The sequence below is a fragment of the Bombus affinis genome, chromosome 11, assembly GCF_024516045.1.
Source record: "Bombus affinis isolate iyBomAffi1 chromosome 11, iyBomAffi1.2, whole genome shotgun sequence".
NCBI classification, from domain to species: Eukaryota; Metazoa; Arthropoda; class Insecta; order Hymenoptera; family Apidae; genus Bombus; species Bombus affinis.
This window is the reverse complement of record NC_066354.1, coordinates 7,420,783-7,437,349: the sequence shown is the minus strand read 5'-3', so window position 1 is coordinate 7,437,349 and position 16,567 is coordinate 7,420,783. Positions and strand designations below refer to the sequence as shown.

Genomic DNA, 16,567 nt, shown 5'->3' with positions numbered 1-16,567 from the left:
CAGTGATATGTATACACATCGTTCTTTGCGAACGGACGGACGCGAATCCCTCTTTTTATTGTCGCGACGATGACGTCAATTCTCTCTAATCTCGGCGCTCATTTCTGAAAATTATGATAGTACCGGTAGGCCAACGTACCGTCGACGGACGTTTAGGACGATCATCGGTTTCCTGATTACGACCCTCCTGCCTTGTACAAACGATTTTGCCTTGTCGCTTACGGTTTTTCGTTTTGAAAATCAACCAATCGATACAATTAATCGTATGGCATTTAATTCAACGTCATTCATCATTTGTATCTTAGTTAGAACGCTATGAATATTTTTTCTTTTAATTAAATACCATTTTTCCTTGATGTTTGACGTTTTGACGTGATTCTAAAGTCGCATATAAATATGATAATGTTCGGTTATCGTATCTTGCGTTCCGCTCTCTGGCTAGCGTTAATTCTGAAGAAATTATGATCCGCTATCATAATATTAACGAAGGTCGAGATATACGCGATTGTTCTTCCTATGAAAGCGACCTTATAATTGTGGCATTTATTTTTTTAACACCTATTAAATGAATAATAATATTGGAGATGAAGTTTAGGTAAAGATAAGGATAGGGAGGCGCAAACTAGTACTATAAACGTTGGCATTTAGTATAGGACTTGGAGTTACAAAAGAAAAGGTTCTGGCTTCGGAGCTTTATTATAAAGTAACGCTGCGAGGGTGCGGACTTGGACTTGTACTAGCGTACATTGTACTTATACTTACTTAAATATATTTCTGTTATACATTCATCCACTGGTCCCTCCCTATTCTATTCCAAGTATAAAACAGATATAAAACGGTTTAACGAATTATCCTAATTCGCATACTTTGCTTTCGTACTCGTTTCATAATATTTAGAGACTGTATCGTTCTTCCGTGCTTTCATTTCCTCTATTTTACACAATCAGGATTTACCGTAAAAATAACTTTGCCAATGTTCATATTCGACGTAGGACTTGAAGTTACAAAAAAGGACAGTTTTGAAGTTTCCACAGTCTTATAGATGATAGATGTACCTAGAAATGGACAGATGTGAATAAAGGGAAATGTGAAGGTGATAATAATATATCCTTGTCAAATACTCATTTGTTAATTTTTATTGCTATAGAGGTGTAATCGAAATAAATATTATGTGAATACACAGAGCGTGCTAGAAATACGAAAAGCACTGTGTGAATAAAGTGTAGGAACATCATGACAATTGATAGATATACATATGTTGTTCGCCACATATTTTTCGTTTTCTTCGTAAAAAAAAAACACGCTAAAAAGACTACCATTCGAAACATTGCGGTAATATTTTGCATAATTATTTAATTATTTAATTTTGCATAGTTATTATAAAATTCTGTCGACTTTCCATTTCCAGCATAACCGATATGAAATTAATAATTTCTTACATACTCGTTTTCATTCGCAATTGTAGTATACATTATTTATACGTTACGTAAGACCTAGGAAAGCATTCTCTGATATCGATTAAGTGAAATGTTAGAATAAGCGTATACAGGAAGATAAATTACAGGAAATAAATACGACGATATTATACAATAGTCTCTATACTCTATATAATTGGAACATTCACTAAGCAATTTCTTCGCCTGGAAAATAAATAATCATTTCCTTTTTCCTTTTCTTTTTCGTTTCCTCGTTCCTCTGCTTTTCCTTTTTCTTTCTCGTATCTCTGCCGCTCTATTTGCATATCTGTATTTGTGATCTATACAATTAGATTTACGTGTAAGAATATAATACAAAATCGTTTGATGATGGACGTAATGTTAAATAAATATAATAATGTAAAGTTCATTGAGAGGGTCATTTTCATATGATATTTAATCATAAAGTCGTTGCTATAGACAAACCAACAAAAATCGACATTCATTCTCGATTCGGTGGTTCTGTCTCGACGGCAATAAACCATACGTACGCATTAACAATAGATGCAGATAGTTTGAAGCTGATAAAGGAGAAAAAAAGACTTAAAACGATTTAAATTGAACGACGTTTGACGATACCCGAAATTGACAAATGTTCATCCTATTCTTATACGCGATTTAATGAGATGCAATGGTAATACTCGGAACGCGACAATGATAGCATGTACCTAATGTTTGTAAGGAGGAGATGTAATTTCTGAGAAGTTTTTAAGCATCTTCTTCAGCCCATTCGAAACTCTCTTCTCCACCAGACGTTACTTCTTCGATGTTTGGCGATTCTTCGATGGCATTCCCGCTGGTTACAGGTTTGCTTTCCGCTCCTTCTGGTTCCTCGACGAAAGGATCTTGTGCCATCTCAAAACGTTCTTCTTCTTGCACATCATCATCGACCTTCGTAGAGAATAGCAAAAATAAGATATAATATTAATATTATATGTAGTATCGAGGAAAAACCGTTGAAACAGGCAGAAAGCAATAAAAATGCTGACAGGCCGGGAGGGAGGGATAATTCCGATAGGCCATAATCCCGTAGACCTTTAGGACATTGGGAAATTAAAAAAGATGTACTTGACCATCTTGGATCAACGGCTGTAAAGCACGTGTACGTTGTAGTAATATCAAAAACTCTGGTATAAAAAGAACATCTTAGTGGAGAGAGTGGTCAGTAATCACTAATCAGTAATCACTAATCAGTAATCAGTAGTTGTAGTTACGACTGAGTTGTCACTAGTTGCAGTTGCGAGGAAGCTGCGAGTAGTTGCGGGTTAATTATTATTCATGAGCTGTCGAGACGTTGTTAGTTATTGAAAATTGGTATTTACCCTCGTATCGTCATCTGTAACTGGATCACAGAGCCTTTCTTCCCTTTCTTGATCAGTGATATCGCTGGTTATCACATCGTCGTGAAAATGTTCGATGTCTTTCACTTCGTCTGGATCGTCGAACGTAACATTCGCCAACTTTATCTCTGTTTCCTCTTGGTCACGAGCCTTCTCGAGTTCTTCCTCTATGATCATTCGCTCCTGTTCCTTCAACATAGCCGCTGTTCTAGCTTCTGTTATTTTCCTAATATACGAAATTATGCATCAGTTACATCGTACGTGACTCACAATTCAAAAACACATATATTCTTCTAATGCATAAATTATACCTTTCTTCCTCAAGTATTCTTTCGGTTTCCAATCGATTAGCCTCGATTTTCGCCTCCTCGGCTTTTCTTTCAGCTTCGGCTTTCTCTTGTTCGACAATTTCGTCAAGATGCGCCAAACGTTCCTGCGCTACCTGCAATGCTTCCCATGCTTTCACCTCATCCGCTTCGAGTTTTGCTATTTCTTCCTCGGCAGCCTGTTTCTTCTCTTCCTCAGTCCTATAACAAATCATCGAAGGATCGCATGAAATATTTTCAGTGCTCGATTATAGCTTCATTATTAGATACCCGTGTCCCGCTAGCTCAATTACGATTTCAGTTCGACAGAGATTGAAATTTTGGCTAGTATGTCGATTGCAAATCGATTACCAGGTTACCTGACCGAGTTCAATGTTATGATGTTAATCGTTTCGCCAACAGTCACGCTTCTTACATAATATCGTAACTACCAATACGTGCCAATTTTACTAAAAACTACGCACCTTGCCTCCTCAACAGCTTTAACAAGGTATTCCTCTATTCTTTTAACCGCCTCTTCCTTGTCGTGTTTCACTGAAATTAAAATCTTCTTATTAACTGGTCGATCAAAATTTTCCTTCCTTAAAAATTCTAATTTTAAATCGACCAACTTTTATTTGTGCAACGTCTCGCGCACAATACATTACGGTACGTTTTCAAAGACCGAACAAAGGAATTATATACGATACAAAACGAATATCATGCAACATAAAATAGATTTGGGAATAATTGTACACTATAATAATAATCATAATCATCTGGTTACATTTTATACTCGCCAGCTGACTCGGTATGTCTACCTACAATTTTTTTAATCAATTCTTAGGCAACTTCTTTTTCGGATCAACATACCAACTTTGTTTGTCGCCTTCTTTTCGTCTGTTTCGTCCGACTCACTTACACCTTCTGTAGTTTGAGGTTCTGAACTTGCTTTCGGTATAGATTCTTGATTGGTTTCTAGCTCGGATATCGGTTGCGGCCCTTGAACTGCTTCTGATTCTGATTCTTGCGGGGCTTCCGTAACCGCGTGTATAGATTCCGCTAGATTTTCCGAGTTTAATTCCGGTTCTAACGATTTCGCAGGTTCTCCAAGTGGCTCAGGTTCCTTCACAGATTCCACTTCCTTCGTGGATTCGGATTCTTTCACGGGCTCTTTTATAGCTTCCAATTCCGGTTCTGATTGTTTCACGGGTTCTGCTTGCTCCGCAAGTTCTACTTCTTTCGCAAGTTCCACTTCCTTCACAGGTTCCGGCTCCTCCACAGACTCCGTTTCCGTCACAGGCTCTGGTTCCTTCAAAGGCTCCGGTTCCTTGGCAGGTTCCAGTTCCTTCGTAGGTTCCGGATCCTTCGCAGGTTCAGGTTCCTTCGCAGGTTTCGCTTCTTTCACAGGCTCCGGCTCTTTCATAGGTTTGACTTTTTTCGCGGATTTAGGTGCTTTTGCAGGTTCAGGTTGTTTGCTGAGTTCGGATTCTTGCAAGGGTTCGGGTTGTTTTGCAATTTCTGACGCAAATTCAGCCTCTTTTATAGTTTCCGGTTTAGATTGGGTTTCGTTTACCGGTTCTGGCTCCTTTACAGATTGTAACGTCGAAGCTTTGGTCGCTTCGTCCTCTGTTCCCTTCGTTTCCGCTTTTCCTCGCTTAAATCCACGTTTCTTTTCTGGCTTTGATTCCGTTTCTTTATCTGTTTTAATTTCTACAAGACACATGGAACGATCACGATGTCATGTTTTTATGGAACATGAACACTTGGAATTTCAAGAAGAATCGTACCTTTCCTCAGCGTTGATTCATCCATATCAGGTTGCAACGCTCGCGCTAAAATTTGTCAAACTACGTGAACAAGGACAACGAAATAACATGTACAGGTTGCATTTATCGACGAAAGTTAGTGAGAAATATTACTGACCCTTCCGTAATTCTCTTTCCGTCATCGGCACATCTGGCGCTATAGAATAATACGAAACGTAAATATTCAGTTAACGATCAAGATTCCTGCGAGGCTATATTTCTGTATCTGAAATAAACACGAGTGAAAACGCGGAGTAAAGCTGCGATTAAAACGTTAGCCAGGGCAATATTTGGGAAGTGTGTTACGATACAAAACGTATTTGTTAATTCACCATATCCTATCGACACGGATAGGATGCTTTACAAAGATAAAGCAAATTAATATTTACACATACGATGGTGTGCGACCAATGAATTAGAATATTAAAAAACTTTGAGTTCGAGAATATCGGCGATGAAATTATTTCTGCGATTTATGATATTTCCTCTTACGACGAAATATTACGACGTAATACGATTTGCAGAAACGATGAATCGGATTGTTGTCCTCGTTTTATCTCGGTTTTGCGTTTGTCTCCGATTATACATACATACGTGGTAACGATGATCGTAATACGATGGTCAATGAATAAAAACACACGGTTTATACTTAACATGTTTCAACTTGAGTAGCATTTGCTTCTCCGATGGGAATTTCACGTTCGTTTGTGTTACAAATTACATTTTCATTAGGATTATATTTAGATAGCGCTCTTAGCACGAAACGAACTCGTGCGAGACTCTTTCGTCCCTTTTGATGCAAGATTGTACGATACTGTGATATCGCTCTTGTCGTTACAGTGTCGTTACTGTTACTATTAAAATTAATGTTTCTTTTCAACAACCGAAAACCACTCAACTTCACTTCAGAAACAAAATGTCAGCCGGCCTAATTATTAGAAATGTAGGTAAAGCACGTAAGGAATCTTACCTCGAAGCAATGCATTCACTGCTAAGCCACTTCTTCTAATTTCCCGATTTTTGTGCAAGGGGGAACAATTCACGGTGCTGTTTTAATCATCGATTATGCTTAATTTATTTGGACATTTTCTGGCAAGGTCGAACAGATTCAACGAGAAACGAAATAATGAACATCGTATTAACATCCAATATAATTACAGATTACTCGAATCGTGTGTAGAAATTTATCAAAGAAATGAAATTTTGCTCGAACAGAACGATTACTCGTAACTGCTATTACGAAATTACTATCATTCATAGAAATCGAATTAAGTCAACATAGACGTGTCTAACTTTTAATGAAATACTCGACTATCAGTCTCGGGTTTTTACCTCGGGCAGAAATACTTTCGGTAAAGATTTTCACACGCGATCGATCTTAGAATAAAGAACATGTTGCGCGAGTCATCTTTGTATAGAAGCGGGAACGTGCGTTCCCAAATTAAAAGGCGGTAGTTTCGTAGATTTAAAAAGTGAAACGATATTTAACGCGAGCGTAGTCACTCCTCTGCGGGTGTCTCGTTTTCTTTCACTTCCTCCTCCTTCTTTTTGTTTTTTGTTGGATCTTCGTATAGCTCTGGAACTCGATCCCTCCATCCTTTGCCTGAAACGTTGAAAAAAGCCGAACTGGTTCTTCTCTGCCATTTTTACCCGCGTGTACGTGTCCCAGTCATCCGATTCTGCCTGATACTGAAGTTTGTCTTCGTGCAAAATCTTGCTTTCTTTTCGGTTTCCAGTTTCAAGCCGCGTATCGTCGTGATTGCCGTTTATTCCGTTAATGTACGCGGTGATGATGAAGATGAACAAAGTAAGAAAAGAAAAACGTACGGAACCGTTTGATGCAGCATAGACGAGGAAAAAACAATGTTCTGTCTCACACCTTCGTCGCTACATACATGTTTCATTAGACACAATATACATATATATATATACTATAACAGAAATATACAGCCACGAACAAAATACGAGGAAAAAAAAAGATAAAGAGGAAACTACGTAACGAACGAGGAAAAATATGCTAAAATATAAGAATAACACAGCACAGCAAAAATTGTCAGATAGAGCGGATCAATGGCAATCCATCCAAAAATGTGAAGAAAAAGTAGAAAACCGAGCGGGAAAGAAAAAACCAAAAAAACGTACACACAACGGCGTCATATGGCCGCTTTTATTTTCCAAAATGTTCTTTAAGATATATGTGATAACAGAGTGCGAGGGAGATTAATGCCAAATGACATTCTAATTCTTTTTCTTCTTTATCGACATCGGATAGCAAGAAATCGCTTTGCATTTATAATTGCACGTTATATTTCGAGAGAGATAATTAGTGTCATTCGCGCATTAAACTTTCCCGCTATAACGTACTATTACGTATTCCTATTGTTTCTACATGTTTCGTGTTCGAATTCAGTAAATTATTGATTGATTTGTACCGTCTGTTTCATATAGACGTCGATCGCAAAGGGAAGCTAGTGCACTCGAGAGTTTTTCTTTTCTCGAATCGTTATACGTGTCGTCCGTGTCCGATTGTCAATTATGGTGTTCGTAATCGTCGTTGCATTATGTATACATAATCGTGGCGTCGCGTCGGTATATCGAAATTACTCACAGGCGTTAGCCGCCGCCTCGCGGTTCTTGCTGTAGTAACTCAGAAAATTGACATCGTTTTTGACGTCAGAAGGACGTAAATCAGCAACCTTGAAGTAGGGTTTCCTGACCGATTGTGGCTTGCCGGCGACATATTTAACGCAAGCCAGATTACCGAAGTTACCTCGATCGGGTACATCATACCAGGAAATCGGCTCTATCGTGTCTTTCTTCGCGTTGTGCTTCCCAGAGATTAGTCGACGGACGTAATCCCCGCTGCCCATACGTTCTGGTATTATCTCTTCCGCGAAGTCGCTAAAAATTAAACGGTTCGTATTATCGTGCCGTCAAATGATATATTTCGGAGTATCGATCTCTACGCGATTCGATCGTCTAACATATGCTTAGAATCGTGCTCTAGAATTGCTTTCATTTTCGTTCTAACCGCATAAGAATCGCTGCTTAAATACCTTGCTACGGCTCGTGGAATGAAGACGTGAACTCGTCGAAGAAGAGAATCCACTCTCGCACGTATTTCCCTCGCCTCGTCGTCGAAGTACTGCGAAGAGAGACACGTAAAATATACGTCGAACGAAGGACCACTCTCTTACGAGAGGAATTATATATATATATATCTACTACGATTTGTTCGTTATTCGGTTAATCCAGTTGACCGACTCTATTGGATTAAATACTACATTCTGGAATGAAGAGACGCGACAAAGATACGATACGAGGCTATGAATTTCAGGTGTTAAGCATGCTCCGAGCGTAGTCCTCCAAACACGAAATTCGTACAGACTGTTCGAAGAATTAACAATGCTCGCAGAGTCAAGTGCGACTCGTCAAGTATCGATCATAGGAGTGTAAAAGTTCTACATTTCTCGAGATGTCCATTAAAAAGACGACGCGATTCCGCCGAACAGGGATGCCAGATGTTGCGTGTCGAAGACGAGTTGAAATCGTGAAGAGACACGACGACGACAATGATCGGTGTAATACGATCGATGACATGGATGATGACTGGATGACGCTCATGCTAATGGCCACGAATGATGACGCTGTTTTGCTCTGAACAGATATCACGAGAAACGTGGCAGACTTACGATGTGATCCTTAGATTGAAGATACTTTTCCGTGTAGGATTCGGTCGACGGTCTTGTCAGGTTGCGTATCCTGTTGATCTCAGCTGCAAGGACGCTGGGACGTACGCGCGCATGAACTCTTATCGGTATCAGACTGCCGCCATGGTACACGGTATGGTACGGCAGATGGATTACAGTCACGAGCCGTTTATGAGCCACGTATGGCATGCGAGGAATGCTTCTCAACTAGAGGCACGAACTCTGCTTTACTAATACGTCGACTAATTGTTACGTTCCCAGCGGCATCAGCGACAATTAGCTTCTCACAAGCGTACTCTTCTTAAGCTCGCATTAGCTCCATTTAAGCGTACGATCTTTCTCATTCTCGCCTTCTTTCTCTCTCCCTTTCTCCCTTTTTCTTTTCTGTTCCTCATTCGTTTCCATAAATTCGTTCAAGCGATTAGCAGCAGAGCGCGATAGGCAATCGATTAGATACATAATCACGATTACCGTGATCGCGACGTGCAGCAATGTTCCAGCTGTTTCGATGATAACTAGAGATAGTAAAGCATTTACCTGTGTGCGATCGTGCCAATTGTAAGAAGAATCGATGAACGCGTGCACGTTTCTATATTTTCCTTGATTTACGAAAATGAATAGCGATAGATGATGAGTTTTGTTAATCGAAGAGGAGCCAGTTCGGTCAAATTCTAGCGATCGACGTAACGATCGAATGATGGTTTAATAGTGCGGATGAAATAAGCAGAAAAGCGTCGTTTAACGAAATAAGAAGAAATCGCACTTGCCGCATTTCGCATTTGCAATTCAACACTTTCTGTGAACATTTTCGCAAGCGAGCTAGTTTCTTGTCCATTAGCGTCAATTCCATGCTACTTACCTGAAGAATCGTGGAGATGGGTAAGGTAATCGGCCGGTCCTGCGGTTCCGTTTCGGTTGTATTTATAAAGATGAATGTTTTGTGTTTCATTTAATCGATTTTCGACGATATCGGGCGCAATCCAGCAGCGGCAGGGGACGAGGAGTCACGTAGGAAGCAGAATAAATAGAAAGAAGAAGAACAACAGCCAGTTAGTAACGTTTGCAGTATAGTATCCTTTTCGGCACTCTCTTTTATGTTTCTCTTTATTTATTCCTTTATTTCCTTGTTTACACACGTGCGTATTATCAAATAGCGATCATCGGTCGAATCGATCATGTATTCTCTCGATAGAAAGCGATACGTAACGGGAAGAAGGAAAAGCAAGGAAAAGTGTACCTTTGACGGAAAAAAAGTAATGCTACGACAGTTGTAATGAATTCTCGATCATTTGTAACAAGTAATTTGGCCGATTGTCGCGTTGTGTGTCTATTGAGATGGGTTTAGGTGTTAGTCACAGTTAGCAATTTGATACACAAAAGTGAACGTTCGCATTATATTCGAATATAGTTGATATACTGACGAGTTATCTTTATAATTTTATTTTGATCGCAAAGATACTAATGCGTTCTCTTTCATTAATTCACACTATCATTGCACACGCTAGAAGAAACGAAACTATGCTTGCACGGATATAAAACTGTTGATTTGCTATGCGAAAGCAAAAGAAAAAACATTCCCACACGTACAATTGATAAGTAGAATGAATCGATAACTACGAAACAAATCCTACACGTTGGATCCATCGAACAAAGTCAATCAAATCAGTTGCACGAAATAAGTAAAGCGGTACTTTTGAATTTATTATTTAAATCGAAACAAAGATTCACATAACCATCGTTACAATATTCAATTTGTCGTTTAACTATTAATGCAATGTATTTAACGGTGTTCTATAATTATCGCGTCTACGAAACATCTAAGTACAGCTACAAAATTCGTTTTCACAGTAATATAATATAAGTAATACGTGTTGCCATAAATACCGTATAGCGGCGGTATTTAAACAATGCAAATAAAAGAAAAAACCTGAACCCCGTCTTCCTATCGAATTATATACTTCGTCCGAATTGATTCGCTTCGATGAAACTTCGAATAGATTCGAGTAAGTAATTAAAAACGTAAGTCGACGGTTCTTTCGTTTCACCAAAATCACCATGTAACTTAGATGTTGAGGATGTAATTGAAATTCAATGTTAAATCATTCTTTGATCAAAATCGGTGAAACGAAAATATCGAAGGCCATCCGGTCGGGAATTTACACGCGGTAGGAGAAATGGCGGTAAGTGGTACCGCCAGGTAAACGACCGGAAGTGTGGGACTCGTAAGAGGAATGATAGCTTCCAGGACCGCCACCACTCGATGTCCTAGATGACCTCTCGGTCGAATACGATCCGTACGGTCCGCTCTCCCTCTTGACGACGTTCTCTTCGGTGTAGCTAGTCCTCTGCGGACGGCGGTTGTACGAGTACGGATCCGTAGAGGAGGAGGAACTCGATGAGCTGGTGTTGGTGTAGGCATAGCTGTACTGCTCTTGAGCAGCCCTCACCCCGGTTTCCGGATAGTCACGGACCACATAATGCCGAGGCGTCTACAGATTCGGGTTACACAAGGTCAACAATGTGGAGAACAGGCATTTCCGGAGAACAGAACTTTTTCATTTTTTTACTAAAACATCTTGATCGCATATCGCAATTTTCTCTCTATATACCGTGTTTATCGCGTGTCTCGTGAGTCGCGAGGCAACGCGATCGAACAGCAAAAATGGATCAAACATTACGATTTGTTTTTTTCTTTTTTTGGAGCAATCATGGAATTAACTTTCCCAAGTTAAAAAATTATAAGCTTCGCGAGCGGGTTCCATTGTATCTTAAATATTTGCAGTTTGATTCGTTGCGAGTAATTGATTTTTTAATTTTGATCGAATTTCGAATCAAACGTTTTGCGTAATCGTTCTGCCATTCCTGTATGTTACCCGTTTGAAAGTGAATTTTGGCTGGCTCTGTTCTCCGTTTTGGAATAACATGTACTGGAGAAAAGGACGTATCGCGTATCACGGTATAGTATTAATAGAATAAAAAATACAACCGGTACTTCGTCCGATTCATCTTGCCTCGTGTAGTTGGATCGTTATCATTGAAATATCGATTAAAACGCTTAAAACGAGACACGATCCATTAATCGTTGATCGTTGCCAATGTTACTTTTAAGAATTCAGACGAAGCGTTGGGTGGACTTTTTGGAGATTGAGAACGTTAAGATTTGGGTTATATTGTTTGAATCTACGATACAACTACGTATGTTAAAATGCGGAAGAAAAAAGTAAAGGGATCGCTAAGATATTTTATGATAATACATATATCGATCTATCTGTAGACACACAACGTGCGGGCCAATTATAAACGTAGAGCGGTACACGTATGCATTAATAATGTCTCCTTGCCGAGATATTCAGGACACTCTAGAGTGCAACGTTGAGCAACTAAATTAGCCTTTGCCAAGAAACACATGGATAACGTAATGTAATAGTGTCTACGTTATGTTCGTATTCTTCGCTCATATGCACGAGTGCATCTCGGTGTCTCGTTTCAACTTTAGCTTTCGACCTAAAACTTTTGGTCATACTCCCTTTCAACTTTGCTCACCTGCATCGATATTTAAGCTTAATAGAAAGTTTAATCTTCCAACTATCTGTAATACCGATATGAAATAAGTTCATGACCCAGACGTCGATAGTACTATAGCACAAATGTATTCTTAATCGGTTTCCTCCTTCTTTCTACAAACAATATCACTGAGATACGATTATTATTGTATATTATAGAACAGGGTGTTGTTCGACTCAAGGTCTTCAACTTAATGCGTTTAGATAAACATATCTTGAGTAGTAATGAATCCAGTAAACACGCTTTTCGAAATCGAAACACTTTATTTGTTCGATGTGCATACAAAGTAAACGAACAAGAAAACGAAAAGTAAAGCAACGGTGGTATATGTATAAAGCAGCAATCCATAATTTCCATAGTCGTTCATGGTTATGGAAAACAAGATGTTTGTCTGTGTATATGTATATCTGTATAGACTAAAAAAGAAATAACACGAAAGTATCAGGTTCGTGCAAAATTTGTACAAAAGGGAAAGATTTGAGCTATTACGAGTATATCGTCGATTATAAAACTCTAATCTTCGTGAGAATGTCGCTCTATGGAAATGTCAAGATAAAATTCAAAGAAAGAAGAGTAAAGACTAGTAAAAAAATGTCTAAACCGACCAAAATTAATCGTCCTAATATTCCATCACTGAATTAATTCCAAGTTCTACGAAGCAGGATATTAAAATATCTATCAGTCGTGTCGAATTCTTAGATTATTTTTTTACAAAACGATATCATTTGTTTCCAATCAAACGTCATTTACTCGCATCTCGTTGCTCGTGTTGTTAAAATCGGTACCAAGAAGGCGTTTGGAGTGCCATCAGTATCTTGGTACGACCACTAGCGGGAGGAACGATGTGTCTTTTAGTAGCTGGTTGTCTAGAAAGCACTCCTTTCTCGAAAACGTGACCCTTGGTTGCCAGTTCAGTCGCGGCGTCCAGGCTGACCTTTGACACCGCGCCACCATCCACCAACTGTCGAGTATGGTCTTCTTTCGCGGGATTTTTACCACGCACAACACCCTCCTTGTCCTTCAGGGTAACGTATTGATAAAATTCTTTCTTTGGATCTTGTTTCTTGCGACCCCAAACGGTGAATGGTTCTGGTACCAGGGATGGTCGTGGAACAAACGGCACTTTTTCCCACGGAAAGTAGTCCTGCTTCTGTAAATTTCATCAGGTTCGAGATGCGTTTAACTTCTGCCCCATTCGATCGCTTCCTTTTCTTATTCGACATCGTTTTCCCTTTCGTCGTCGAGCGTCGATCAAAAACTTTGTTCCTTTCGATATCTTCACTTCCACACCATTCTTCCGTATTATCGCTATGCTATGCGTATCGATCGTTGATATTATACTAGTAAAAGTCATGACATTTCCGTCTAAAAATCGTGCGTGTGTCATGACAGTTACTCTGGAGTATAAAGAGAGTATAAATATTATCTTCTTTCTCTTCCCCGCGATGATTCTTGACGCGATATTATTTTCTGCCACAGTATATGTTTCTTATCCTTGTGTAAAAATAGATCAAAGCATCGTGAATGGTATACAAGGAACGCAACATCTCGCGCCCCCATATTCGCCTCCGCACATTCCGAATCGTTGATGTCGATCGAGATTTTTTACGGCACAACCCCTCCTTATATCATCTCTACAAATACATTCATTCGTGCTGCAGGATTTTCTTTCACTTTAAATATTTTCGTGCGATCGCTTGTGCAACTTTCCATAAAAATGATTTTTATTCTCTCTCTCTGTTAATCATCACGAAAGTGTCACAAAAGACACGGTCTGTCTAATTACCCCTCTTCCTACATGCGGAGGAATCGTTATTTTAAGATCTAAGTACAACGCAAGAAGAAGAGGATTCTCTTTTTCTCTGTCCATTTCGTTAGGCTGGAACCACGTTGGATAAAAATAGATATCAAGTTATATTACCGATTCTAATTGCGGACAGTTTGAGCAATAGTCACGAAACAATGAGAAACATGAACTGCTGCGACATAAAATCTGGGAAGCAAGTATGGTCACTAGAAATCATGTATGAATTTCCGTGACGAATTTTAACTTTTGTGGTGGGAGTCAACGTCGTTGGTTCGTCGGGAGTCTAAATTAGGGCAGAGTAACGCAACACCGATGCTCACAAATCCCCTCTACTGAAACGGAGAAAGACGGAAAATGTTTTAATAACATCTTCAACCATCGAAAGATGTTTCCTCGTTGGCGTGTTGTTTCGTCAACCTCTTTGTCATTGAAATCGTTCGAGATGCTCGAGTTAGAGGCCTCGGTGAAGATCTCTCGAACATAATTAGAATTACCGAGGAGTTAAGTATTTAGGTCAGCTTTTAACGGTACCATTGATGGATGCATGATCAACAATGGAACAGCTCAATAATCTAAACTGCCGAAGGAGTCACTACGACTATAACACGTTGTTACAACAAGATTTCACTAATATTTCTCGATAAATGATTCCTTCTGTTACTGATTCTGCCCAAACTTGTAACTCAGTTACATTTGTACAATTCGTTCATTTGCATTTTTATATATACTCTGTTCAGTTGGTTTCTGTCATATGATAGATTTGTCAGCCCATATACGTTTTCGTGTTCACGGATCCAAAATTTGCCGGGTCGTACGGCATCTAAGTTTAACGCGACGAAGTCCCGGAAAATGGCTGCACCGCTATGAATAGGCTTTTCTCTAATTTCCCTACTCGCGGATCACTTCGATTATATCAGTTTTCAATTTTTTTATTTCAGAGTAAAAATAACCGTTGTAATGTAATAATTGTCAGTCTCAAGTAAAAGTTTACAAAGACTTTTGCGAATTTTATTATTTGTCTGCTCTGTGGATAAATCCTATTTCGGATCGAAAATATCTCTCATCTTGATTTAATATTTGAAGAATTGACACAAACAGGCACATGAAACAATAAGTACAATTGATACATAGCCGGTGAAACCCTGGTTACTATAGGGCGTAACATATACATACAAAACAGATTCAAAACGGGCACAACCAGGGTGTCTTGAAAACAAATCATTCAACAAGTAATTTTTTTCCGTCCGTTTAAGTCGACGGGTAACTCGTGTCAGAGCTTATTTGATGCAGGTAAAATTAATTCCGTAAACTGGAAGTTATTACCGTGCAGTTATACGTTTAACTCTTTTTAACTGATATACTTGTCAAGTTTGCATATTAATTCAAGTGTGTAGGTTCTAATAACAATAATCGTGTAATTGACACGTATTAAATATTTATTTGATTTCTGGGAGACACCGAGTGCATGTTTCGAGGTTCAAAAAACTGTTAAACAATAACAGTAATAACAATGACAAAAGTGGTAACAACGAATAACAATATTGATCGGAATACAGTGTGGAAGTAGAGACTTCGAAATGCATCGAACTCGATCCGCCGACAGCAATAACGATTCGTTTAGATCGTATTTGTATCGTGGTTGATATCGTGCCTGTCGTTGATCGATTTCGCAAACGAACGGGTAATCAAGGAGTGTCGATCTTTCGATCGTTAAAGAGCCAATGTTTCGCAATTTCATCGATTTTGCAAATATAATATGTTGACAAACGTGAAACTGTCGCGCATACAAATATCTTCGAAAATTTGACAGAAATTTTCCGAGAAACAAAACGTTGACTCCGGATCGAAAAAAGTCCGAACAAGGGTGGTTCGGTTAAAGTGTTTCCGAGTTACACTCGACGCTCTTATTCGACGTTAGTGCCATCCAGCAAAACATTATTAAGACATACTTCATCCCGCTCTTTCAACAATCCCATATATACTGACCGTGATGCTGTAGGACGAAACGAGAGGCCGTGAGTAGGGTCGTCGGGTTGTATAGAAGTCGCTCTCGTACACCATTTTTCCTTTCAGTTCGTTTTTCTTTTCGGTTAAAAATTCGCTCGTTCGTCGGTGCTACGTGTACCTTTCGTTGAACTCTTGTCGACAAACGAATTGCTGCACGTACGGTTGCTATCTGTCGTAATCTGTTAACGTGCGCACCAGAGTGAAAGATCCACCACTGCAGCCACGATGAAGGTACGTACGATTCTATCCGTTCGCCGAGACTCTTCTTCAGCTTCTACTATGATCGTTCCACCCCACTTCGATCCATCTTTCTCTTTCCTTTGGTGCACGCACGAGAGGGAGCGAATTTTACGTATACGTATACGTACGTCGCCTCCTCTCGCGGTCACCACTTTGATTGCGTCATTTTCGGCACACGGCCTAATGCATCGAAAAAAATAGAATTGTGTTAAGGTTGCAGCTGACAACCCTCTTTTAATGTTCTCTTCCATGATTCTTTCTTTTCTTCTCTCTCTCTTATCCCCCCTTTCGTGTTACCTTTGCCAGATTTC

At 39.3% G+C, this 16,567-nt stretch overlaps 1 protein-coding gene across 4 annotated transcripts; it reads right to left on the bottom strand.

Annotated features, from left to right (window-relative positions):
- Positions 1 to 1,118: 1,118 nt before the first annotated feature.
- LOC126921900 (proteoglycan 4-like) lies at positions 1,119 to 16,323 on the bottom strand. Of its 4 annotated transcripts, XM_050733917.1 has the most exons (12): positions 15,996 to 16,321; positions 9,498 to 9,536; positions 8,621 to 8,845; positions 7,985 to 8,073; positions 7,537 to 7,829; positions 5,047 to 5,085; positions 4,911 to 4,955; positions 3,994 to 4,833; positions 3,606 to 3,675; positions 3,127 to 3,342; positions 2,798 to 3,041; positions 1,119 to 2,366 (listed from the first exon to the last, which is right to left on the bottom strand). In XM_050733917.1, the coding sequence occupies exons 1-12, from the start codon at positions 16,068 to 16,070 to the stop codon at positions 2,184 to 2,186; spliced, it is 2,358 nt and encodes a 785-aa protein (XP_050589874.1). In that variant the 5' UTR covers positions 16,071 to 16,321; the 3' UTR covers positions 1,119 to 2,183. The 4 variants fall into 4 exon arrangements, with proteins under 4 accessions (XP_050589874.1, XP_050589875.1, XP_050589876.1 ...); XM_050733918.1 differs by lacking the exon at positions 9,498 to 9,536 and having other exon boundaries at positions 15,996 to 16,323; XM_050733919.1 differs by lacking the exon at positions 8,621 to 8,845 and having other exon boundaries at positions 15,996 to 16,322.
- Positions 16,324 to 16,567: the final 244 nt, after the last annotated feature.